Source organism: Megascapheus bottae, chromosome 1 (assembly GCF_031878675.1).
Source record: "Megascapheus bottae isolate mThoBot1 chromosome 1, mThoBot2.hap1, whole genome shotgun sequence".
NCBI classification, from domain to species: Eukaryota; Metazoa; Chordata; class Mammalia; order Rodentia; family Geomyidae; genus Megascapheus; species Megascapheus bottae.
In genome coordinates, this window is record NC_143509.1 from 42,069,033 (window position 1) to 42,096,319 (window position 27,287).

The 27,287-nt window shown below is 38.5% G+C and overlaps 1 protein-coding gene across 4 annotated transcripts in view; it reads left to right on the plus strand.

Moving 5' to 3' along the window:
- The first annotated feature begins 2,764 nt into the window (after positions 1-2,764).
- Atp11b (ATPase phospholipid transporting 11B (putative)) overlaps positions 2,765-27,287 on the plus strand; it is a 109,107-nt gene continuing 84,584 nt past the window's right edge. For all 4 annotated transcript variants that reach the window (XM_090342598.1, XM_090342622.1, XM_090342605.1 and 1 more), the window contains exons 1-3: positions 2,765-3,060; positions 21,826-21,942; positions 25,782-25,871. In XM_090342598.1, the coding sequence (XP_090198724.1) occupies positions 3,034-3,060; positions 21,826-21,942; positions 25,782-25,871 (234 nt within the window). In that variant the 5' untranslated portion in view covers positions 2,765-3,033. The remainder of the gene's footprint in view (positions 3,061-21,825; positions 21,943-25,781; positions 25,872-27,287) is intronic.

The window sequence follows — 27,287 nt, forward strand, 5'->3', positions numbered from 1 at the left end:
CTTACATTTTGTAATGTTTTTAATTCTGCTTTTCTAAGAAATAAAAGATCATGTGAGGGCTGGGAGTTTGGCCTAGTGGTTAAAATGCTTGCCTAGCATGCACAAAGACCCGGGTTCGATTCCTTGGTACCACATACATGGTGCTGAGGCTCAAGTGATAGAGCTCTGCCTTGAGAAAGTCCAAGGACAGTGCTCAGGCCTTGAGCTCAAGCCCAGGCCTGGCTAAAAAAAAAAAAAAGATCATGTGACAGTAAATGGATTTCAATACCACTAAAGTATAGTCACACTATAGTATAAGAATAATCTTCAAGGGTAAGTTCCTGGTTTTTGTTCGTTTTATTTATTTATTTATTGTGGCGGTATGGAGGCTTGAACTCAGGACCTAGGTGTCATTCCTTAGCTTTATCACTGAAGGCTGGTTCTCTATCGCTTGTATCACAGTTCCACTTCTGGCTTTTTGCTGGTTAACTGGAGATAAGGGTTTCACAGACTTTTCCCAGGATGGATTCATACCGTGATCCTTAGGACTTAGCCTCCTGAATAGCTAGGATTACAGGCATGAGCCACCAGTGCCTGGCTGGTCCTGTTAACAGAAGGTAGATGATCTTGCTCCTGAAAAAAATGTTTAGAACAAAATACTGCTTCTCTCTTCATTCTGTTCCTGGAGTTTGAACTTCAATCATGAGTTTTACATAAATGTGAGATGACTTCCTACCACATTGCAACATAACACTCAGAATCAACTGCTCTTAGTCACCCACTTTTTACTTTTCAGTTTGGGGCACAGTTAATGATACAAAAAGTGGTCTCTAGATTGTTGGTTCCTATGTTAGGAACAAACTTCAGCGGCATATACGTAAAACTTTTCAGGCAAAACTTGTAATCAAATATTTACAGATGAATAAGGGTCTTATGTCTGTGTTTGGGGCCTACTGCTGTCACCCTCCTTATGTCTCTTTTGTGCATAGAGATCCAGTCTTACTTTCTTTGCCAGAGCTGGTCTTGATTCTTAGTCTTTTCCATCTCCACCTCTGTTGTTGCTGGGCCTTTATGCATGCATATGTATTTCTTGGCATAACTTCAAAGCACATTCTCTATTGCATAACAGCCCAGAATCCGAGTCTCTATTTCTGCATCCACACAATTGGAATAATACCTACCCAAAGGATTAATGAGGGTTAAATTAGAGCATACACTAGCTCTTCTAAGAAGATCTTGACATGTGTCTTGGGACAGAGTGTGCTATCAATCAATGACAGTAATGCTTTTTCACTATATAAATATCTGAAACTTTATTTGGGAGTCATTAAGGTAAAGTTCAGTCAGGCCAAAAGTACAATTATATTTTCTCCTTAAATATCTGTATTTTAAATTTGGACAAGTTTTTATAAAATTCCATTGCTAGTTTTGTAGATGCTGAAAGGTTCTATTTGTGGTGCTGGATAAGCATTATATAATAGATTTCCTACTAAAACTAAAAGACTGAATATACATATGCAACGTCTGCCTAGTCATGCTAATTTAGATTTGTTTTTGCTTCATTTTTTCCAAACCACAAACAGCTGCCAGTGACGTGTGCTTTAATTATGCAAAAACACAGCACACAATATTGATGCTTAAAATGTAGCCGATGCTGCTTTTGAATAAAAGCAGACCTTCAAAGCCAAATCTTTGTTCCAGTTGTTTCGGTACTGCTTCTTTCCCTGTCAGCTACACACTGGTTAGACCTAAGTCAAGCTGCCACAGGGGTAGTTTTGGTGGCAGGACTTTAGCCATTGGCAAACAAAAGTACTCTCTTCCATTTACTCTCTTCCCCTCCTTCCCAAACTGTCCAATCCTCCCTTGAGAAGTACGCGAAATCCACTTCTCTTCAAGTTACTAAACCCATCTCAGTCACTGGGGGGGATTAAAATAAAGTCTCTGACCGTTTATTTACACATTTTTGGTCGTGGGACTCGAACTCTGGGCTTGGGCGCTGTCCCTGAGCTCTATCAGCTCAAGGCTAACCGCCCTACCCCTGGAGCCACAGGGCCACTGCCGGTTTCCTTGCGATTCATTGGAGATAAGTCTCTCCAGGCTTTAGTGCCCGGGCTGGCTTTGAACCTTGATCCTCCGAGCTCAGCCTCCTGAATAGCTGGGATTACAGGGCATGAGCCACTTGCGCCCAGCTGTCTCTGATAATTTAAGAGAATCAAATCAGAGTAATGGGGATTAAACCTCAATCACACGACCCTTTCTCTGCGAGGGCGTGAAGGCTGGGGGGGGCGGAGGGGGGAAAATAAAACCCGCAGGGAGGAGCGCAGGCGCAGAGCAGAAGCCCGCCAGCGACAGGTGGTACCTTAACGCCACGTAAGAGCTTCCCCTACCCCCCCACCCAGTCCTTGTCTGGGAAGGCGCCGTGGGCCGCCCGGCCTTACTGCTCCGCCCCTCACGGATCGCCCCACCCCCGCGAGCTGCCCTGCGCACTCACTAAGCTCCGCCCCCGTGTCTCGCCCCGCCCCCACGAGCTCTCCGGCGCGCTCGCCCCGCCCCCCGCGTGCCGCGCCGCCCCGCCCCCCTCGGGCTCCTCCGGGGGTCGTCTAGAGCCCCACGGGCGCGCCGGAGCCCAGCGTGGTGTCGGAGCCCAGCGTCGCGCCGCAGCCCGCGCCGCAGCCCACTGGGCCGGCGGGCTCACCCCTTTTCGTCACGTCCGGGGCTGGCCAGAGCGCTGGGGCGGAGCGGGCTGGACCCGGGAGGGGCGGGGCGGGGTGGGTGGAGGGGGTGCTTTCGGGTGACAACGGTCAGTAATGAAGGTGGCTGCGACGGCGCCGCCGACTCAGGTGCTCCGGGCGGGGACGGTGTTCGGGCCGCGCCTGTAGGACCTCGGGGCCGGCGCGGCGCGATGGGGACCGGGCGCGGAGCGTGAGGTGGCGGCGCCGGCGGCGAGCGGAACTTCAGCCCGAGGGGCTCGCCCGCGCCCCCTCCGGCTCGTCGTCCTCGCCCCCCGCAGCTCTTCGGCACCCCCCGCGGCACCCCGACGACGACGGCGGGGGAATGTGGCGCTGGGTCCGGCAGCAGCTGGTAAGCCGCCCGGCCCCGCGACCCGCGGTGGCGGGGCTCCGAGGTAGGCCGCGGCGGGGGCGAGCGCGGGCCCGGAGCGCGGAGCCACCAAAGCCCCGCGCAGTCCCGGAGCCCGGGTTCCCGTCGTCCTGGGCCTCCCCAGGTGGGCGCCGCGCGGCCGCTCCCGCCGGCGGCCGCCGTCTGGGAAGCGGCGCCCCGAGCGCTCGGCGGGGCTGCTGCCCAGCGGGTCCTGGGGACCTGGGGCGGTGTAGGACCCGCGGGTGTGGAGGAGGCGGAGGCCGAGGGCAGGTCTGCGGCCCGGAGGGATTAGATCTGGGGTACCTCCTCCGACCTCAGCCTTGGTGAGGGGGAGGAGAACGTTCCAACTCCGAGGCCGGGTTCGGGAGGACGGGGACCCGGACCGCTCAGGAAGCACGACAGGTTCTTCCTGCTCGTCCTCACTACCCTTATCCCAAGAGAATTTGTGAATGAACCACACTCCCATCTGACCCCCCCCCCCCCGCGCCTCCCCAGTTCTGCCGCAGGCGGTTCAAACCAAGACAGTTTTGAAAGCAGCGGCTCACTTTTCTATATTACTAGAAAATCTGGAGGGGGTGGGGAGAATGCAGTCTCAGGAAAGGGTGAGTTAAGACGCATACAAAACACCTTTTCCAGAATTAATTCAGAAAGAAAAATCTTGCCTGCTACCGGCGGCTGCAAACCCAGAAAAAACAACACCAAAGAAACGGTGACCATTAGGACAGAAATTACTTCTGGTTGAAGGATCCCTAAACCTGCGGTGTATGAGTTCTGTTACTGTTTGGTTTCTAAATCACATTAATTACCTGCTTCTACTCTACTAGTTCTGAAGACAGCGGTAAGACTCGGTGAAGCAGAAACTCATTTGGAGGATTTTTTTCATTGATGTCTCCCTCCACCCCCCCCCCCAGTAGAACAGCATTTTCATGTTAAGATTAAGAAATATTTTCAGTTTGTCATGGGCATCACTCTTAAAAAAAATCTTAGAACTAAAACTAGAGCCTCCTGCTACTCCCATAGAAAAATGTTGACTCTTAATTTTTAGGAAACTGTAAATTCAGGTATTCAGATAATGTGCTTTTATATTAGGAAACCAAGCTAATGGTGTCATTACACTATATTGTAGTGATTTGGCTTTGTTACAGTGAGCTGTAGGGGTCATTTAACTCTGAAAGTTAATTATTACAGATCTGATCTTCTTTGATTACTAAGTATGCAATGTATCTATAGCCGGCTTGATTTAATATTTACCTAATGTTGATCTGTATGTCAGGAGGAACATTCTGAAGTGGTTAATTGAAAGCTTTCCCTAATATATTGAGACAGTATTATTTGGTTCTATTAGTCTGGAAATGTTAGTGAAAATGACTCCAAATGAAAGGAAGGACTGGAAGTTTTGTGGTTAATTTATAAAGTAGCGATCTTACTAGAATGGTTAACAAGTTGAATTAGTTACTGTGCATAAAGTGCTATAGAGTTCAAGCCCCACAACCCACCCCCCCCCAAAAAAAAGTGCTGTTGCTGACATTTGCTCACCTCACTAGTTTTACTTTTAAGTTATCAGATCTTCTAAGTATGTAATCAGACCTGTGCTAATGTAGGACTTTGTATCTCTAATTAAGTTTGTGTAGTCACTTAAATTATACATTAAGGACAGAGTAGTGAAAGTATATTTTACCATCCTAGTCATAAATAGCTATTGTAATTGGTATAATAGGAATTATTCATTTCAAAGATTAGGGTGTACTTTCATTTGCTCAGTGGGTTGAGTCACCATGTGTTTTAGCATTGAGTTTATTTTTTATTTTCCCACATTTTTATTCGTATTAATTGTACCAAGGGTGTATCATTTTGACATATCCATATACAGTGTACTTTGACCTCATGCATTCTACCACTTTTCTCTCATCTTCCTTCCCAAACCAATCTTAACAAGTGTCATTTTTTCCCATTTTTACACATATATAAAATGTGTATATAAAGTTTTTTTTGACTATTTTACCCTTCTTCATCCTTTTCATTTACCCTCCCAATTCTCTCCTCGCGTTGGTACTCTTTCACACACAGTTGGTTTCCCATTCCTACGTATACAAGTACGCTGGTACCAGGACTTGAATTTGGGACCTAGAACTCTTGATCTGCTTTCTTGATCATGACTGATGCTCTGCTACTTGAGCCATTCTTCCAGCCTAACATTTTGCTGCTTAATTGAAATGGAGTCTTGTGAACTTTTCTGTGCAAGGTAGCTTTTTTTTTTTTTTTTTTTGCCAGTTGTGGGCTTGAGCTCTAGGCCTGAGCACTGTCCTTGGACTTTCTTAAGGCTAGACCTCTACCATTTGAGCCTCAGCACCACTTCCGGCTTTTTTTTTTCTGTGTATGTGGTACTGAGGAATCGAACCCAGGTCTTCGTGCATGCTAGGCAAGCACGGCAAGCACTTTAATCACTAGGCCAAACTCCCCGCAAGATAGCTTTTTTTTTTTTGGCCAGTCCTGGGCTTGAGCTCAGGGCCTGAGCAATGTCCTTGGACTTTCTCAAGGCTAGAGCTCTACCACTTGAGCCTCAGCTTTTTTCTATATATGTGGTACCAAGGAATCGAACCTGGGCCTTCATGCATGCTAGGCAAGCACTATAACCACTAGGCCAAACTCCCGGCCCGCAAGGTAGCTTTTTAACAAATATTCTTCAGGTCTCAGGTCTTCTGAGTAGCTAAAATTAGAAGTGTGAGCCCACCAAGCACTCAAATCTTTTTTTTCTTTAGGTGTATGCTAATTGTTCAAGAGGAGGTTCACACATTGGTGGAATACACAGTATTTTAATCAGGTCAAATTAGGTTTGAAATCAGATAATTGAGACAGATTTGGAAAAATTGCAAGGGCAAGTTGTTACATATACATACACTTCATTATTTATGTTTATACCATTACTATCATCATTTTTTAAACATTTATTGTTGAGGTAATGTACAGAGGGGTTACAGATACATAAGTTAGGTACTGAGTACTTTTTTTTAAATAAGTGTTACCTCTTTCGTTTTCTTCATCATTTTTATAGAAACAGTAGTATATGCTCTTGTTATTTCTAATTTCAAAAGTATTTGATTCCTTATATCTACCAAGTAAGTATTTGACCTGTCAAACTTTTTTACTTAAAAAGATAACCAAAAAGTAATATATTTTTCCCTTGGGAAAGTAAAGTGAAAAAAGACTGAACTATCTCCTTTTTCTTTATCTTCTGTTCTCTTTTTAACTCAGAATGTGCATGTTATTTTACACTGAAAATTAGAGTATCTTTCTGATAGTTTTTATTCATAGGGTACTCACTTTCAGCAACATATTATACTAGTTCATTAACAGCACTTAATAATGGCAGTGTTATTAGCGACCTGTTACATTCTGATATTTAGACCTGTATAATACTTATTTACCACACGTGGCCATCAAAGTAAAAAAAAAAATTCTTTCATGTACCTATTGACTACTATATAGTTCAGAATATCTTTTTCTTTTCTTTTCTTTTTTTTTTTTTTTTTTTTTTTTTTTTTTTGCCAATCCTGGGGTTTTGAACGTAGGGCCTGACCACTGTCCTTGGACACTTTTTGCTCAAGGCTAGCATTCTGCCACTTGAACCAGAGTGCCACTTCTGGCTTTTTCTGTATATGTGGTACTGAGGAATCAAACCCAGGGCTTGGTGCATGCTAGGTGAGCACTCTACTACTAGGCTACACTCTGGGCCTCAAGTTCAGAATATTTTCATTATGGAAAAATTTCTTTTGGGCAGTACTGATTTAGTCAGACTTAAGTGAGGTCTTTACCAACATATTTTAAATTATATGTTTCTTCACAGGGCAGTGTAATATTGTGTTTTCCTAACATTGTGTGTAGGTAGGATAAAATGCTGAATACTAAAGATACACAGGGGAGTCATTGAGGCCCTTACACATCTCTGTTCTCAGCACCATACATTTGTGAGTAGGCATGGAGTATATTTGCTGAATAAATAATGACTAGGTGAGAAAACAAACATTGAATCCATAGTAATTTTTTTTTGTTGTTGTTGTTGTTGGTTGTGGACTTGAACTCGGCCTGGGCGCTGTCCCTGAGCTCTTCAGTTCAAGGCTTACAGCCCTACCCCTTGAGCGACAGTGCCACTTCTGGTTTTCTGGTAGTTAGAGATAAGAACATAGTAATATTTTTGTGTGTAGAGATACAAGGACACAATTCAAGACTGGTCCATAAGAAAATTAGAAAAGTAGTAAGTTATACATGTGCACAACCTAACAAATAACTAATACATGGGTGTGGTGGTTCATACCGGTAATCTCAGCATTCAGGATGTGGAGGCCAGAAGATCATGAATTTAAAGCTAGAAATGAGGCTTTGTGTCAGAGCAAGTACGTGTTTGTGTGTGAGATGTAAATCATTTATAAATAATGTATAGTACATTATCTAAGTATAGCTATCTTACTAGATAGACTGTAAATATGTTAGGATAAGGACCATTTCTTACTTGTCTCTCTGTTCCTTTGCATTCAGGACACTATTGACCTGTTGTAGATACCCACTGAATGTTGTTTGAATAAATAAATGAAAATTAGATTTGATTCATCATCAGTTTGGAATTACCTGTTGTTTTTCCCTGAGGTAATGAATGAAGGGATAGAAAAGGAAGCACCGGCTTATACAGATACTTTCTCTGTGTTGAATTTTAACCTGAAGAAGAATGTTTAGTAACTTACATCTCTGAATATGCATTGTTTTTATTTCTGAATGAAGGCTTGTGGTATTTGTTTTGTTTTTGACTCAGGGTCTTACCAAGTGTTGCTATCTCCTCTCCTGGCATGAGTCATCATGTCTAGTTTAGATACATATTAGTAAATACTTCATTAAAAAAACTGATTAAAGAGTAAAGCATTAAGAAATCCCAGGTATTCCAGGCAGCACTGAAGCAGGGACCCTGTTCCAGATCCTACAGAGCCTTATGGTTGCCATAATGTCATTAAATATTTTCTAGACCTATACTATGCAAGATGGTATGCTCATATGGCATTGAAGACTTTTCCTGCCTACTCTGAGTTGAGATCTGTCAGAAATATTAAGTATACAAAAAAGTTTAAAATTATAAGTTATATAAACAAATATATTGGGTTAGAGTATTATTGAATTAATATATTTGCTTACTTTTTCTTGCCTTTTTTTTTTTTTTGAAACTTCAGGGCCTTGAACTTGCTCAGAAGGCATTGTACTGCTAAGTTGAGCCTCCAGCTCTTTTATGTGTGTGTGTGTTAGTCCTGTGGTTTGGTCTCAAGGCCTAGGTACTATCATTGAATTTTTTGTTCAAGTCTAGTGTTCCACCACTTGAAACACAGCCCAAATTCTGGCTTTTTTTGGTGCTTACTTAGAGATGAGTCTCAGATTATCTTGCCCTGGTTGTTTTTATACTTTGATCCTCACATCTCAGCCTCCTGAGTAGCTAGGATTTCAGGCATGAGTCACTGGCACTCAGCTCTGTTTTGCACTGGTTTATTTATTTTTTTAAAAATTTCTTTTCAGTACCAAGGTTTGAATTTAGGGTGTGGCTTGTGCTCCATTATTAAAGCTAAGCCTCCAGCCCAGATTTTTTCTGGTTATTTTGGAGAATTTTTCTGCCCAGCCTGGTTTCAAACTTTGAATTACAGTCATGAGCCACTGGCACCCAGCTTCACTGGTTAATATTGAGATAGACACTTCCTTCCTGCCTGTGTCTGGACTGCCATCTACCTATTTTAGGCTTCCTCAAATAGGATGACAGGCATGCAATATTACTCCCATGTATTGATTGATTGAGAAAGGATCTCTCCCAGACTTTTTGGCCTGATCTGACCTTAAAACATGAATTTGCCTATTCCAGAGATTATATATATTCACCATAGTCTAACACAGTACTGTTCAAATGACCAAAGTTATCTGATCATTGTAAATGATCTAATCATTATTCACTTAGTTTTTAAAAACCAGAAATACATAGTTTCTTCAAAATAGTTAAACTCTTAAATATTTAAATTCATATGCATAGTAAAGTGTATTTTTGAATTTTCCTTCCTTCCTTCCTTCCTGTCCTGGGGCTTGAACTTAGGTCCTGGGCACTACTCTTGGACATTTTTTGCTCAAGGCTAGTGCTCTGCCATTTGAGCCACAGCACCACTTCGGCTTTTTCTGTGTATGTGGTACCCAGGAATCAAACACAGGGCTTAGTGCATGCCAGGCAAGCACTCTACCACTAGGCTATGCTCTTGGCCCCAAGTATTCTTTATTTTGACTATTTTCCTAAAGTTTTCTTTATTATAACATATGGTACATACAAAAAATGGATACTATTGCCAGATTTCAATAGCTCACGCACAAATTACAAATATATATTTGTATTCAATTCTCCTGTATATGTAGGTATCATAGACTCAGTGAGCTTTTTCTAGTATTGTGAATGTGGTAGGTACTGAATTTCTGTTACTTTTTTTTTTTGTGGGTCATGGGGCTTGAACTTGGGCCTGGGCACTTTCCCTTAGCTCTTCAGCTCAAGGCTACTGTTCTACCCCTTGAGCCAAGCCCCACTTCCCATTTTCTAGAGGTTAATTGGAGATAAGAGTCTCCCGTTCTTTAGTGCCTGGGCTGGCTTTGAACCTTGATCCTCAGATCGGAGCCTCCTGAGTAGCTAGGATTACAAGTGTGAGCATCTGTGCCTAGCAGAATTATCCTTTGTTTTTTTTCTTTGCCTGTCCTGGGGCTTGAACTCAGGGGGTGGGCATTGCCCTTGGGTTTTTTCCTCAAGACTGGCGCTCTGCCACTTGAGCCACAGCACCACTTCTGGCTTTTCTATTTATGTGGTACTGAGGAATCGAACCCTGGTCTTTGTGCACGCTAGGCCAAATTCGCTGCCCTCTGTTACTTCTTATCATCTGGAAATGGCTGTGAGGAAACTGAGTTTTACAAGGCAGCCTCAATAAATTTTCATGTTGACTGGCTTGCTTAGAATGTATGTAGTTCAAGTTTTAAATTTTCTTTCCTTCTCTTGTTCATAGCTATGAGCACTTGATTTCTGGGCACTTCTTTCCCCCCATCCCCAGAACAAAATCTACAGATGCTCAAGTCTTTTATTTATATATCATGCATGCACTTCTACATTACTTAAAATATGTAATTCAGAATCAACATTGCGTGAATAATTTTCGTGCTTTACTGGTTAGGAAAAGAAAGAAAGAGAAGGAAGGAAGGAAGGAAGGCAGGAAGGAAGGGAGGAAGGGAAAGTCTGAGCAGTCAGAAGGCTGAGGCAGAAGTTCCAGGCCTGCCTGAGCTACATAGCAAAATCCTGTCTCAAACAAGCAATGGTAAAAACGAAAAAAATAGCCTTTACATGTTCAGCATGGCTCTTTTTTTTCCCCCCAAGTATTTACAATTGGTAGAACCGTAGTTTAGCCAAACTAGCCAAATTTTCTCTAAATTTGTAATATACATTCCATTTTAATTTCCTAATGTTTCCAGACACAAGTTGTAAGTAGCAGGGTTCTTTGAAAGTCTACTGCAACTTTCTTAGTTATATCTTTGGGGAAAGGAAGTAGAGGGGTCCTGTGAATCCTCCAAATATTTGACTTTAGATTATCATGTTATACTTTTTGTCAGCTTAAAAACAAAAATGCATTTTATTTTAAAAATAAGATTAGAGACCCCACGGGAACAATCACAACTGATTCCCAAGAAATTCAGTCCATAATGAATAGGTACTACCAGGGCCTATATTCAAAGAAACAAGAAAATCTAGTAGAAATGGAAGATTTCTTAAATAATTATAGGCTACCCACACTGAACAACAATGAGGTAAACAAATTGAACAAACCAATCTCTTACAACAAAATTGTGGAAGCAATCAGGAAAATGCCAACCAAAAGAGCCTAGGTCCAGATGGATTCACTGCGGAATTCTACAAGACGTTTAAAGATGAAATAACACCTATACTCTTGAAACTCTTCCGAGAAATGGAAATAGAAGGAGCAATACCAAACTCATTTTATGAAGCTAATATTACTCTCATCCCCAAACCAGGGAAAGACCCAACCAAAAAAGAAAACTATAGACCTATCTCTAATGAACACAGATGCGAAACTCCTCAATAAAATATTAGCCAACAGAATCCAGAAACAAATTAAAAAAATCATATACTATGATCAAGTAGGCTTCATCCCACAGATGCAAGGCTGGTTTAACATTCGCAAATCAATCAATGTAATACATCACAGCAATAGAGGTAAGGATAAGAATCATATGATAATTTCTCTGGACACGGAGAAGGCATTTGACAAAATACAATATCCATTCATGTTGAAAGCATTAGAAAAAATAGGAATAAAAGGTACATTCCTCAAAATAGTGAAAGCCATATATGAAAAACCTACAGCCAGTATTATACTAAATGGTGAAAGACTGGAACCATTTACCTTAAAATCAGGAACTAGACAGGGATGTCCACTCTCTCCACTTCTCTTCAATATAGTGCTGGAACCCTTAGCCAGAGCAATAAGGCAAGAAAAGGACATCAAAGGGATCCACATAGGGAAAGAAGAAATTAAACTATCCCTATTCGCAGATGACATGATCCTCTACTTGAGTGACCCAACAAACTCCACTCCCAAACTTCTAGAATTAATAAACTACTTTAGCAAAGTGGCAGGATAAAAAATTAACCTTCAGAAGTCAGTAGTCTTCTTGTACACCAACAATACACAAACAGAAGGCCAAGTCAAGAAAATAATCCCATTCGCAGTAACCCCAAAAGAATAAAATACTTAGGAATATACTTAACCAAAGATGTAAAGGAATTATTCAATGAAAACTAGAAAAGCCTAACGAAAGATATTAAAGAGGACACTAGGAAATGGAAAGACATCCCATGCTCATCGATAGGAAGAACCAGCATAGTGAAAATGGCAATACTGCCAAAATTGATATACAAATTCAATGCAATCCCCATCAAAATCCCAAAGACATTCTTTACGGAAATAGAAGATATAATCCAAAGATTCATATGGAACAGGAAAAGACCTAGAATAGCCAAAACAATTCTAGGCAAAAAGAGCAATGCGGTGGTATTACAATACCAGACTTCAAACTCTACTATGGAGCCATAATACAAAAACTGCTTGCTATTGGCACAAAAACAGACCAGAAGACCAGTGGAACAGAATAGAAAACCCAGAAATAGAACCACATACCTATAGGCAACTTGTATTTGACAAAGGAGCCAAAGATATACAGTGGAACAAACACAGTCTATTCAATTATTTGTGCTGGCAAAACTGGGCAGCCACATGCAGAAAACTAAAAATTGACCCTAGCCTTTCGCCATGCACAAGCATTAACCCAAAGTGGATTAAAGACCTCAATGTCAGACCGGAAACCGTGAAACTGCTACATGATAAAGTAGGAGAGACACTGGAACTCATAGGCACAGGCAACAGATTCCTGAACAGAATCCCAGGGTCACAACAGATTGGAGAGAGACTCGATAAATGAGACTACCTAAAAATAAAAAGTTTCTGTACAGATAAAAACATAGTCGCAAAAGTAGAGAGACAGCCAACCACCTGGGAAAAGATATTCTCCAACAATACATCTGACAAATGCTTAATATCCAGTATCTACAGGGAACTCAAAAAACGAATCTCCCCCAAATCCAATAAACCATTCACTAAATGGGCAAGGGAACCAAAGAGAGACGTATCAGAAGAAGAGATTAAAATGGCAGAAAAGCATATGAGAAAATGTTCAACATCTATCGTCATAAAGGAAATGCAAATAAAAACAACCCTAAGATACCACCTTACCCCAACAAGAATGGCCAAGATTTTGAACTCAGACAATGACAGTTGCTGGTGGGGTTGTGGAAAAAAAGGAACCCTACTATACTGCTGGTGGGAATGTAAACTAGTTCAGCCACTCTGGAAAGCAGTGTGGAGGTTTCTTAAAGAACTGAAAACTGACCTTCCCTATGATCCCGCCATACCACTTCTGGGCATCTATCCTGAACATCATGACCCAAGATATTATAAGAACACCTGCTCAGCTATGTTCATCTCTGCACTATTCACAATAGCCAGGCGATGGAAACAATCCAGATGCTCTACTGCAGATGAATGGATACAGAAAATGTGGTATATATACACAATGGAATTCTACATAGCCAACAGACAAGATAAAATAATGGCATTCACAGAGAAGTGGATGAATCTAGAGGGAATCATGTTGAGTGAGACAAGTCAAGACCAAAGGAACAAAAGGCGCATGGTATCCTTAATATGTGGCTATTAAATCCAAAGAGTACAAGAGCGAGGACTCAATAACTGCATACCCAAAGCTATGGACATGGTAATGGAAATATAAACATAACTATATAGACATAAAAACCTATGACTCTATAGACAATGTTTTATTTCATAAATTAATATGTCTCTATGACATACAAACCCTTAGCCTAATTTTGATTAAGTTCTAAATACTAAGTCCCAGTGTTTGAAAATAGAGATTCCCTCCGTGAACACTTAAAAAAAAAATAAGATGAAAGAATGAGTGCAGTTTTATTTGGGGAAAGTGAGGTCTTCTCCCTTTCTTTCTCATTCCTCTGCTGCTACAAGACTAAAACATTCTCATCTCTTACCTGTACTTCTGAAGTCTCCCCTTCTGTCATTTAGCAGCTGAAGTGATTTTATGGAACCTGATAGGGTCATGTAAATCCTCTGCTTAAAACCTCCCAAAGGCATGTCTTGTTGGTCTCTGCTGGTCCGTATTAACTTCCCCATCCCATTCTATTCTTCATTCTGTTTTATTCACATTGGACTCCTTGCAATTTGGATGTCCCAGGCACACTTCAAAATTTTTATCCTCAGTGTTGCCTTTACTGGGATGTTCTCCCAGATTACCTGCTGGCTTCTTCACTCCCTTCACTTCTCAGATGTGCTTTGTTAGTCAATGTAACCCTTTATGATAAAAATTATAACTCCCTCCTCCCCCCCAAGTATCTTCTCAGTTCTCCTTTCCTTGATTCTAGTAGCACTTTGAGCATACTCTATTATTTGTCTCTTCTACAACCTCTTCTAGGTAACATCATTTTTACTCATTTCTTTATTAATTCACTCAACCATGTTGAGGAATGTTGTTAGGATTTAGTACTAAAATGAAGCAATCCCTCCACATCAGCAGATTTTCTAGAAGGATTTTTTTTCCTAATGAATGTTTGCATTCAGTAGAGTTAGCCTCCTATGTTACAAAGAAAGACCCATTTTTATTTATGTCATTAAAATTTTTTCTCTTGAGTTAAATACCTAGAAATAGATTTGGTAGGTCATTGGGTATGTACATTGAGTCTTACTAGATATTACCAAATGGTTTTTCAGAGCACAAGAGTTGCTGTTTCTCATTTTGCTTAATACTTTATGTTATCAAAAATACACTAGTATAGGGCTGGGAGTTTGGCCTAGTGGTAGAGTGCTTGCCTAACATGCACGAAATCCCAGGTTCTATTTCTCGGTACCACATACATAGAAAAAAAGCCGGAAATGGTGCTGAGGCTCAAATGGTAGAGCGCTAGCCTTGAGAAAGTCCAAGGACAGTGCTCAGGCCCTGAGCTCAAGGCAAGACTGGCAAAAAAAAAAAAAAAATACACTGGTAAGTCTGGGAGTGTGGCCTAGTGGTAGAGTTCGATTCCTTGGTACCACATACACAGAAAAAGCCAGAAAAAGTGGCACTGTGGCTCAAGTAGTAGAGAGGTAGTCCTGAGGAAGTTCAGTGACAGTGCCCAGGCCTTGAATTCAAACCCCAGAACTGGCAAATAATAATAATAATAGATAAATAAATAAATACACTAATCTGATGAGAATAAAGTGCTATCTTGTTTTGTTCTACATTGTACTTGCCTGACTGCTAGTGAGCTTTAGGTATACTATGTTCCATTCATATGAGTAAAATTTCCCATTTTCCTACTGAGTGCTTTCCCTTTTCCTTATCCCTTCTGTAGCATGGATGCTAATTCTTTATTGTATATATTGAAAATATCTTCTTCCAGTTTTTTCCCCTGTATTTAATTTAATTTTATTCTCTTTCTCTTTTTTTCTCATTTCTTCCTCTGATGCCTATAGATGAATAAATAAATACAGAAATGAATAAATGTTGTCAGTACTGGCATTTTAATTTAGACTTAGCACTCACTTGGCAAGTGTTGTACCATTGGTGCCACACATCTACTCCTGCTCTTGGTATTTTTTTTTCATAGCAATTTGAAGCTTATTCCTGGATTAATTTAATAGGTAAATTATTTCTTTTTTTGTTAGTTAAGAAGTCATAGCCGGTGTAGTGGCTCACGCCTATAATCCAAGCTACTTAGGAGCCTGAGATCTGAGGATCTTGGTTCAAAGCCAGCCCTGGCACAAAAGACTGTGAGACTCATCTCCAATTTACCACGGGGGGGGAGTGGGGGGGGAAGGTGGGGGGAGAGAAGGAAGTGGTGCTGAGCTCCAGGTGTAGAGTAGTAACCTTGAGCTGAAGCACTCAGGGACAGTGCCAAGGCCCAGAGTTCAATCCCCATGTCCCACAAAAAAAAAAAAAAAAAAAAGGAAAAGAATTCATTTACTGGCCAGGAGCGTGGCCTAATGGTAGAGTGCTTGCCTACCATGCATGAAGCCCTAGATTTGATTCCTCAGTACCACATACCCAGAAAAAGCCAGAAGTGGAGCTGTGGCTCAAGTGGTAGAGCGCTAACCTTAAGAAAAGCCCAAGGACAATGCCCATGCCCTGAGTTCAAGCCCCAAGACTTGCAAAATAATAATAATAATAATAATAATAGAAGAAGAAAGAATTTCTTAGTCAGAAAGCTAATTTTTTTTAGTTTTGTTTAAAATTCATTTTTTAACATTTAAGTCTTTAAATAGCTAGAATTGATTTTTGTATATAAAATAAGGAAGGGAGCCTGGCACTGGTGGCTTAGGCCTATAATCCTAACTACTCAGGAGACAGATCTGAGGCTCCCGGTTCAAAGCAGTCCAGGTACAAAAGTCTTTGTGAGTCTTATCTCCAATTAACCACCAGAAAACCAGAAGTGGTGCTGTGGCTCAAGTAGTAGAAAGCTAGCCTTGAGCTGAAGAGCTCAGGGATAGCACTCAGGCCCAGAGGTCCTGGGCCACAGCTGACCCCCCCCCCAAAAAAAATTATCTCCCTATGGAACATTGTTTTGCTTCATTACTGTTCACATCATCTTATAATATGTCTGGGTATCTGGCAGGATACAACTTCCAGATACTCATTGGACCTCTTTTCTTACATATAGAATATATTATGAGTTTATGGTATTTCTAGGGAATATTTTAGTAGGCTATGCATTGAAGTTAGATTTCATGTATTTTTTTTCTTTTAGAGATTAAAAGTTATTGGTTGTATTTTTACTTTTTACTCATTTTTCTAGCTATGCTTAGTTATTAAGGATCTTTATATACTAATATAGAAGTATAGAAACTATCTATGGGTGCTATTTTCATTTAGGTATAAACCTAAAATATATGATTACTAGATCACAATCATTTATTTATATTGGAAGGCATTGCCAGCCTATTTGCCTATTTTTCTGAACTGCCTATGCCATTTTACATTCACACCAATAAAATACAAGAGGACTAATGTCTTAGTATCTTCGCTAATATTTCTCACTTTGATTATAGGTACCCTACTGGGTGGGAATGGTATCTTTATATCATTTTGATTTACTTTCCTCTAATGACTAATAATGTCAAGCATCTTTTTTAATGTTCTTGTTGCCCATGTTTATACCTTTTTTGACTAGTGCCTATTTAGAAATATTTGCCCATTTTAATTGGTTTATTTTATTGAGTCTAAAGAACTCATTATACATTTTCTATATAAGACCTTTATCAAAAGTGCAACTTGTAATATTTTCTTCCATTGTGGAGGCTGTATGTAATTCTGCCTTTTAAACCTAGATGTTTTATGAGTTATTTCTTTTTGCTTTTCTTTTCTTCTTAACTAATTTTACTTTACCACACAACTTACTTATTTGGGGAAGGGAATGGTAGGCACTGAGCCCACCTTCTTGCCTCCTGTGCCTGGCCAAACCCTTGGTTTTTATGTCTAAAAATTATTTCATAATTAACTCCTTATGTTAATCTAGTTACATATGAAATTCTAGATTAACATTTACTTTAGCTCAGTATAACAATTTGTTCCATTGCTTTTTTTATATTATTGTTTAATCTAGTTGCCATTACTTTGTTGGGTTTTATTCCACATTATTATTGTTATTATTATTATTATTATTATTATTATTATTTGGGGTTTGAACGCAGGGCTGGGGGCTGTCTATGAGCTTTTTTGCTCAAGGTTAGCACTGTCACTTTGAGCCACAGCTCTGCTTCCAGTTTTATGTTGGTGAATTGGAGATAAGAATCTCATGAACTTGCCTTCCTGGGCTGGCTTCCAACTGTGATCCTCAGATGTCAGCCTCCTGAGTAGTTAGGATTATACCTGTGACTCACTGGTGCTCAGCTTCAATCAACTGTTGTCATTGTATTTGATTTTGTTACTCTGTGTCTTGTATATATGAATCTGAATTAGGGAAGGGGGAAGGGGAACAACAAAATGGTCAGAAAAGGACAAAGGGTGAACCAATGAAATAGCTATACTCAAGACAATATGTTGGAAATGAACTTTATAACTTTGGGGGGGGTATTGGGGAGAAGGGACAGTGGGAGAAAAACATGAGAGAGGGAAACAATGTTGGACAAGAAATGTACTTACTACCTTATGTATGTAACTGTAACCCTTTTATATATCACCTTGACAATAAAATAAAATTTTAAAGAACTCAGCTATGGCCACTCACAAGATGATATATATTTTAATAGTTCTTGCTTGATAAAAATGTATACGTATATTTATCTTTTCTCCTAAAAATTTATTGTAAAGGTGATGTATAGAGGGTTACAGTTTATATATATTGTCTCTTACAAATGTTATGTACTATAAACTGAAATCTTTAAATTGACATGAAACAGTGTGACACATTAATTTTTTTTCTTTCAAACTTGGAGATGCCAAAAATAATTTGGATGGTTGATGGATTAAAAGTTTGTGATAGTGATTGAGAAGCTGAAAATGCTAAAATGAGATAAGATACTTGATCCACTTTTATTTTCTTTTAACTATAATGAAGTTAATTTAGCTTAAATTCAGGACACTTCTTGCTCAAGGCTAGCAGTCTGCCACTTGAGCCACAACATTCCGGCTTTTTTTGTGTATGTAGTAACAAGGAATCGAACCCAGGGCTTCATGCATGCCAGGCCAGCACTCTACCACTAGTCTTTGTTCCCAGCCGTAATGTAACTCTTTATTCAGAAGACTATATTTGCTTCTGTTCTCTAGAAAATAGGAAAATAAATTGAATTATTTATTGCTATATCAATAAAAATTTTATTCACCTTACTTGATACCTGTTTAACGGTTTGCTGTAGTTGGTGCAATGGATGAATGACACCCAGGGTCTTATGTGTGATAGATAAGCATTATGATTGATTTACAACCTCATTCCAAAAACCCATTTAAAATAAAAAAAATAGAGCATTGCACATAATTGTTTTCCTGAAGAAAATCTTTTCATGTTGATGTTCATAAATATTAATCAGTTATAAGAACAGAAAATTAACCAATGGGATTAGGAGTCTTCATCAGAATAACTGTACATGAAAATAAATTTGAGGGTTTCAAATCCAGTCCTGTGTGAGTAGCTTTGACCTTCCTAACCTGCAGAGAGCAACTGTGAAGGATGGAAACAGCAAAGAACAGCTGCTTGACTGTATCCTGCAGTAATGAAGGCATGCTAGATTTGACTGAAGGAGAGAGTTGAAAGTAGAGAACCTTAAGTTTTTTGTTTCTTTTTTAGAAAATAATTTTTAGTTTTTATTATTTTTAAATTACTCAGAGAATAGGTGCTGTGTTTTCATTTTGGTATTTATAGTTTAAAGCATATAATAAATACTTTGCATGTAGTAAATGCTCATTGAAAGTTATAAATTATTTTTAAAATTAGACTAAAATTTAACAGATAGCATTTTAAATGTTCTGATATTTCAAAATAGGAAACGTTTATGTTAGAATTTAAATACAATGCCTATTACAGTACCATATACATTATTCTCGCTAAATATTCATGTTATTGGTATTCTAAGATTTTTTTGGCAAGGGGGTAGGGGGAAGGTTCCTGGGGCTTGAACTCAGGGTCTGCATTGTCCTTGAGTTTATGTAGCATTCTACCCTTTGAGCCACAGATCCGCTTCTGGCTTTTTTCTTTTCCTATTTTTAGATTCAACATGGGGATTCAACTCAGTGCCTGCCTCTTTCACTCATTGGCTATTGCTGTACCAAGGGAGCCATGCCTCTATGGCTACTTCCAAGTTTTTTGGTGTTTAATTAGATATACAAGTCTCATAGAGCCAGAGCGGACTGGCTCATACCTGTAATCCTAACTAGTCAGGAGGCTGAGATCTGAGGATCTTGATTCAAAGCCAGCCTGGACACTAAAGTTTGTGAGGCGCTTATTTCCGATTAACCATCAGGAAACCGGAAGTGGCTCTATGGCTCAGGTGGTAGAGCGATAACCTACTACTGGACAGCGCCAAGGTCCAGAGTTCAATCCCCACGACAGCTTCAACCACCACTTTTGTCCTGAGTGTTTAGAATTACAAGCATGAACAACTGGTGCCTGGGCCTAAGGTTTTTTTTAATTCTTTTTAATGACGATTATTAAGCAGTAATGTAGTCAATTCAGGTCTTCCTAACATTAAACTTGGAAATTGTTTTGTATATTTCCTGAACTATAGAGGAAATAATAAAAATTGTTTATCCTAATTATCTGTAGTGTTCTTCAAATATACAATAATTTCAGAAGATTCTAATTGTCCCAGTGGACCTGATTTAGTGTCCAGAGACCAGAAAGGAATTCTCTAACCTTGTTTCCCCCTCCCCGGGGCTTGAGCACCACTTCCGACTTTTCTATGTATGTGGTACATAGGAATCGAACCTGCTGATGTTTTGGTTCCCTGTTTATAAACTGTGTGTGAAACCCCTACATCCTTTTTGTTCAAGCCCCATGCTGGGACTTAAATTCAGGGCTTCACACACTTTCTTGGCTTTTTCCCTCAAGGCCAGAACTATTCCACTTGAGCCACAATCAGTTCCAGCTTCCCGCCTCCCCCCCACCCCCCACCCCCACCCCCGCCCCCCCACCTGGTAAACTGGAGATAAGACTCTCCCAGAGTTTTCTGCCAAATCTGAGACTGCTTTAAACTATGATTCTAAGCAGGAGCTGGTGGCCCATGCCTGTAGTCCTAGATACTCAGGAGGCTAAGACCTGAGTTCAAAGCCAGCCTCGGCACAAAAGACAGTGAGACTCTTACCTCCAATTAACCACCTCCAATTAACCACCAGAAAACAGGAAGTGGCACTGTGGCTCAGTGATAGAGCTGTAGCCTTGGGCTGAGGAGGCCCACAGTTCAAGCCCTAGGACTGATACACAGTAGCCAGATTATGCCCTTGTGAATCACTAAATTGATTTTTTTCTAGTAATATAAAACACCATTGTACTTTATGAGTACTAAGTTTAGTGTATAATAAGTTAGTAAATAACCATCACAAAAAGGTGAAAATGAAAATTGCAGATTGTTTGCCTGCTAGAACCAAACAAAATCTTACATTTTGGAGGGTTTTTACCTGTTAAGAGGTCATTAAAGCAGTCTTGGAAATTTACTTATAACCCTGGGAAAAGGGGAAGTACTACAGAAATAATATATTGGTAGTCTTGTCATCAGTGAGACCTTTTCCAGGAGAGATTATTACCACTGTACATTTGAAAAAAATCTCCTGAATTTGAGGGGGAATATATGTTCCTCAAGGAATATTGTAACATTCCTGACTATTTTAGGAAGTCAGTTGTACTATAGCTGACATAAATAAATGATTATGTGGCATGAATTGGACAGTATCATGTGACACATTATAAGTCTTCTAGGGATAAATGCTCTTTGGTACCAAGTTGATCTGAGTGCCATTATTTGCTGGCTATACAGATTCCATGTGACCCAATAAATCCCTCTTAAGAGAAGGCAAGGAGTGAAAAGAAGGAATACAGTGGAGAAACAAGCTTTGTCTTGAAAAACTTTTATATGTGTTACATGGTATTTTTCCTTGTAGCACATCTGAAAGTATGAACTGTTTTTATTACTGAAGGTATTACTTAGTTCATTTATAGCTTAAGAAACTGTACCTATTTACCTGTCGAACAAAAAATGGCTTAATTTGTAACAATTACATTAACTTTTATTTATTTATTTATTTATTTTTGCCAGTCCTGGGTTTGAGCTCAGGGCCTGAGCACTGTCCTTGGTCTTTCTCAAGGGTGGAGCTCTACCACTTTAGCCTCAGTACCACTTCTGGCTTTTTTATTTTTTCTATGTATGTGGTACCAAGGAATTGAACCCTGGTCTTCATGCATGCTAGGCAAGCCTCTACCACTAGCCCTAACAATTACATTAACTTTATCTGCAGCTTAAGGCCAAAAATAATACACATAATCTGATCAATCATTTAAATATAACCAACAGTAAAGTATCATGACAACTAACCTTGTTGACCAGTGTTATTTTTTTTTTTTTCCTTGTTTGGTCTTAGGGTTTCGACCCACCACATCAAAGTGACACGAGAACTATTTATATAGCCAACAGATTTCCTCAGAATGGCCTTTACACACCTCAGAAATTTATAGATAATCGGATCATTTCATCCAAGGTAAGATTAATGCTTTTATCATTCAAATTGTAGATATCTACCTTCTTTAAAAAAAATGATTTATCTCGTGTGTTTGTGTGTGTGTGTGTGTGTGTGTGTGTGTGTGTGTGTGTGTGTGTTTCTGTTTCTGGAATTTAGATTGAAGTTGAGAGTGAGAAGATAAAAATTGAGGTTAGGCTAGGACTGTTACCTAAGTGGTAGAGTGCTTGGTTAGCATGCATGAAGCTCTAGGTTTGATTCCTCAGTACAACATATTGCAGAAAAAGCCAGAAATGGTGCTCAAGTGGTAGAGTGCTAGCCTTGAGAAAGCCCAAAGACAGTGCCTAGGCCCTGAGTTCAAGCCCCAGAACTGACACAAAACAAAACAAAACAAACAAAAAAGGTAAACTGGTAACTAATATATCTATCTTAAATTGATGAAGTCAGAAATAAAAGGAGTTGCTATTGTTGGTCATCAAGCCAAAAAATTATCTTTCATTGTAACTAAAGACATAATATTTGTATTATACATCAAATACTATATTAGTTTTTTCTCATGATACATATTTTAAATCCTTTCTCAACAACCCTGTGAAGTAACTATTGGTAAGCCTCTTTTACAAAATGTTATATTTGTATTATATTAATTTTTCCATTTAACTTATTGGAAATTGAATGATTTTTCTAAAGATTTGTATCATATTTTGGATAATGCTGTCTAGTAGACTTTTCTATCATGATGGAAATGTTTTCCACACTGTTAAATATGATCACCATTTCCCACATAGGGTTTTTGAGACTTGAAATGTGATTAGTACAACTGAGGAACTGAATTTTTAATTTGTTGTAATTTAAACGTTAAGAACTGTGACTATTGGGCACTACAATAAAGAAAATGTAGAAGGTAAAAGTTCCTCTTGGATCAAAGCTATTTCTTTCTCTCTTTTTTTTTTCCCTTCTTCTTTTTCTTTTTTTCCACCTGCTAATCCTGGGGCTTGAACTCAGGACCTGGGCACTGTCTTTGAGCTTTCTCAATACTTGTGCTCTACCACTTGAGCCATGTGGTACCAAGGAATCGAACCCAGGGCTTCATACTTGCTAGCGAAGCACTCTATCACTAGGCCACCCTCTGGCCTAGAACTACTACTTAATAGGGCATTGTAAGAAGTATCTATCTCACTCCTTTCTTTCCTTTCAGAGACACTAATATTTTTTCTCCATTTTTGAGTTGATCTTCCCTAAGAATGTTGCTTTAATTTGGAGGTTTCTTTGTCCTGCCGCTTTCTTTTTTACCATGATTTTATTTACTTTGTACAGGGTACCTATTAATTGTCTTATTTTTGTTAATAGTTTAAAGCTGCCTCATCAGGTTTCCATTTTTACAGGTTTTTAAAACAGTTTTTAAGTGTAATTTTTATAATTACTATCTGCTGAGAGTTCACAGGTCTAACATTCTACCAATGATAAGACCTTTAGGAAACAAATGTTGATGATAAAATCAAATACAACTTTAGGGGTGTTATACTAATTAATGTATTTTAAGGACTATTGGATAATAATTAATAGGACTTCAAAGCTTAGTAAATTAGTTTTCTTAGAAGTATTTCTGTATTATTTAATGTTTTACTAATAGAATTCCTTTCTACTATATCGGAAGTACAGAATTTAAACTTGTTCAATATGTTTATATTCAGAAAACATGGAAATAACAGTTCTACCATGCAACCACTTTGCATGTGAAACTTTATTTGTTCTAAATTTTTCTTGTATTACTGAGCCTGAAAAAGAAAATACTCCAAACCTATTACCTTAATGCTGTTTTATTTACTTATTCTTCTCTAGAAAACAAAAAATATGATTACTGTCATTATTTAAATATGTTAGTATAACTTTAGGACATCTCCAACTTAATTCCTATAAAATTTTATCCATTTGATAAAGTGACTGAGGGAATTTACATGGAGATATTCTGACTCCTATAGTAACAGCTATTTATTGTTGTTGTTGGTTGTGGGGCTTGAACTCTGGGCCTGGGCACTGTCTCTAAGTTCTTCAACTCAAAGCTAGTGTTCTACCACTGGGCCACATAGCACCACTTCCAGTTTTCTGGTGGTTAATTGGAGATGAGTCTCACAGTCTTTTGAGTCTGGGCTGGCTCTGAACTGTAATTCCCAGATCTCAGCCCCCTGAGTAGCTAGAATTACAGGTGTGAGCCATTGGTGCCCAGCAGTAAAACTATTTTTTGCTACACCCAACACAGACCTACCATCTTATATTCATCTTTAAACAGTGACTTCTTTTGCTATCAGAAAGTATCCCTCCTCTTTTGACCCCTAAACATAAATCCTGTTCCCAGATTGGGAGCCACTAGTGCTGCCACTACCAAGGGAAAAATGTATTTGTGAGGAAAAGGGAGACAAAAACATGAAAAGGGGTATCAATGTTTGAGAAGTCACTACCTGATGAATATAACTGTAACCCCTCTATACATTACTCTAACAATAAAATACAATTAAAAATATATTTCATGTGCCCTAGATGAGAACAGGAGACATAACCTATGTCATATGTCCCTATGTGTGTGCTTTCGTGGATTTTCTGGGAACTTAACTATTCATGAAATATGTGATAGGGTGCTTTAGGGTTCAAACAACGGATGCAGCCATAAACTTTGACATACAAATGTAGAAATTACAACCACTTTAGATTGAACTAGAAAAATTTAAGTAAGCTTTAAACAATCATCTTAAATTGCTCAGTAACCACTAAAGCTTCATGGCCTAGCAACAGGATATTTATCTGAGAAAAAGCCACAACAATTCTTGTAACCATTTTTATTCATTCATTGGTTCTGTAAATTTTCTGACCCAGCCCAGTAGTACTCTAAGGGTAGAGCAACAGATAAAATGATGTCCTTGGCCTTGGGTATTCTGCCTTCTACCAGGAGAAAGACAATGTGAAGTGAAAGTATAAACTTTCCATTTTGTATACATTGTTATATTGTAAGTGATAATACAAATAAAATGTCAAGTTTGGTCTGCTCCCATAATATAATATTATAGGATAATGAGGTGATTAATAAAGTAACGAACATATAGTAATTAATATAAGGCAGGTATTGTCCTGAGTGCTCCATAAATACTTTAGATTATTTAATCTTTTAGTGATCTATATATGATATGTTTATTATTGTTTTCACTTATTAGAGAAACAAAGTGGGGCACAGAGAGATTAAATGCAAGGCCATTTACTGAGTATAAATTAAGATTGGGGCCCCAGTGGTTTAATCTTCCACATCTTCCATGTCTCTTTCCTTTTAAAGCTGACAGTGTAATAGTTTCATGTTCTTACTCATTTTTTTATTGTTGCAATGGTTATTTAAGGCATTCTTATTTCTTCAGTAGTCTAGGTTATTTGTCTATACTCCATAATAAAAAGTAATAATTGAATAATTATACTATTTCCTGTTCCTGCCACTGAGCCAAGGAAAATATAAATTTTGTTCAGCATTATTTCTACCAATTCTTACTATCTCTCCCATTAAGTGTAGTTTTATATAAAGTCCAAAATAAATTATTAAAATTGTATTTTAGATCTGCCTTCTAAAAATATTAGCAATTTAGTAGCAAAACTGATAAGTTCCAGTTTATCTCATTTTTAAGTACACTAAAAATTCCATTAAACAATAAAATAAATATAATGAAAGTTTTGAACTCTATGGGTTAGAAAAATAGTTCCTGTAGCCTTAAGAGATACAAATTTGCCTGAAGGCTTGCAGTTCTGTAGTACATATGTTTTATATATTGTTTAAAATGCCTATTTATTGATTTCTCATTTCTCCTTTTTCTTTTTTTTTTTAGTATACTGTGTGGAATTTTGTTCCAAAAAATTTATTTGAGCAATTCAGAAGAGTGGCAAACTTTTATTTTCTTATTATATTTTTGGTTCAGGTAAGTTTGATCACTTAATGGATTGTTTGTAAACATAATTTTTAAAAATATACCTTAGAATATGAAAAATCTTATTTTCTTAATTAACTATGAGGCATTTTTTTCTGTAAAGCTTCCCCATTGAGTTCAATAAATAAATTATGTAAGTCATGTCTATACCTCTAAACAATAGCTTATGAGTTATGTTATTAGTTGTATTTTATATCATTGCTAAGGAACTTTAGTTTTGATCATCTATTATCTTTCTGTCAGATGCCTGTCTCAGAGCAGAAAGATCTTAGCTATTAATATATCATATGCTTTGGCACATATATGTGCATGGAATTTCTTTGTAGGAAATACATTTTTGACTTAATTAAAATTTCATTTTAGTGGTACATGCCTGTAGTTCCAAGTATTCAGGAGGTTGAGACAGGGAAATCTTTTTTTTTTCCCTAGGATTTTTGAGGTCAGCCTGGCAATGTAATAAGGTCCATAACCCAAATAAATAAACTTTATTTTAATTTACAAAGCTTATATATATATATATACATATATATGTTTTTTGTATGTATGTTTGTTCATTTGTTTCTATTTTGTGATTCAGTCTCACTCTTTAGCCTCCACCTCCCAAGTGCTGGGATTATAGGTATGTGCCACCATGTCAGGCCAGTAATTCTTGTTGTAAGCATCCTTGTGAGTGCATTCTTAGCCTAGGAGACATTTCTTTTGTTGAAATCTGTTCATTATAGACTTATTTAACTGTGTGTGGGGAGTGGGTTTACTGTGAGTTGACCTCTGAGCTTTGTGTAAACTAGGAAAGCACTCTACCACTTGAGCTGTACTCTCTGGCCTTTTGTTTTCATTTTGTTTTTGAGACAGTCTGGACACTACCTTTGTTTGGGCTGGCCTTGAGATCATGCCCCTCCTGAGTAGCTAGGATCAGATGTGTGTTCCATTGTGCCCAGCTGTTCACATAGCATCTCACTTTTCACACTCTGCTTCGTATATCTAAATAGCAAGAGAAAACCTCCAGTGTAAGTAAATATATAGTGGTTACCCATGTCCTTTAAGGAGGTAATTCGTTCCTGATAAAACTTCAGAAATTTCTTTCAGTATGGCTTAGAATTTTTGTATAAACTCTGTATAAACTCAATAGAACTTAAAATTTCAAAAGCAAAAGTCAAGTAATATTTTTACAGTTTTAGAGCATTTATGTCTTTAAAACATTAGTTTCCTTCATGAACAGAGAAGGAATTTCTAATTTTATATCAATAGAAAATCTGCTTGGTTTTCTTGAAAAAAATGAGAAATGATACTGTGTCTACATAGCACACATATAGTTTTGAAATTACTAGCTAAGATGAGGAATCAACATGTCTTTAGAAAAGAAGAAATTGAATTGGCCTATCTAGAGTAAAGGAACATTAATAAGTC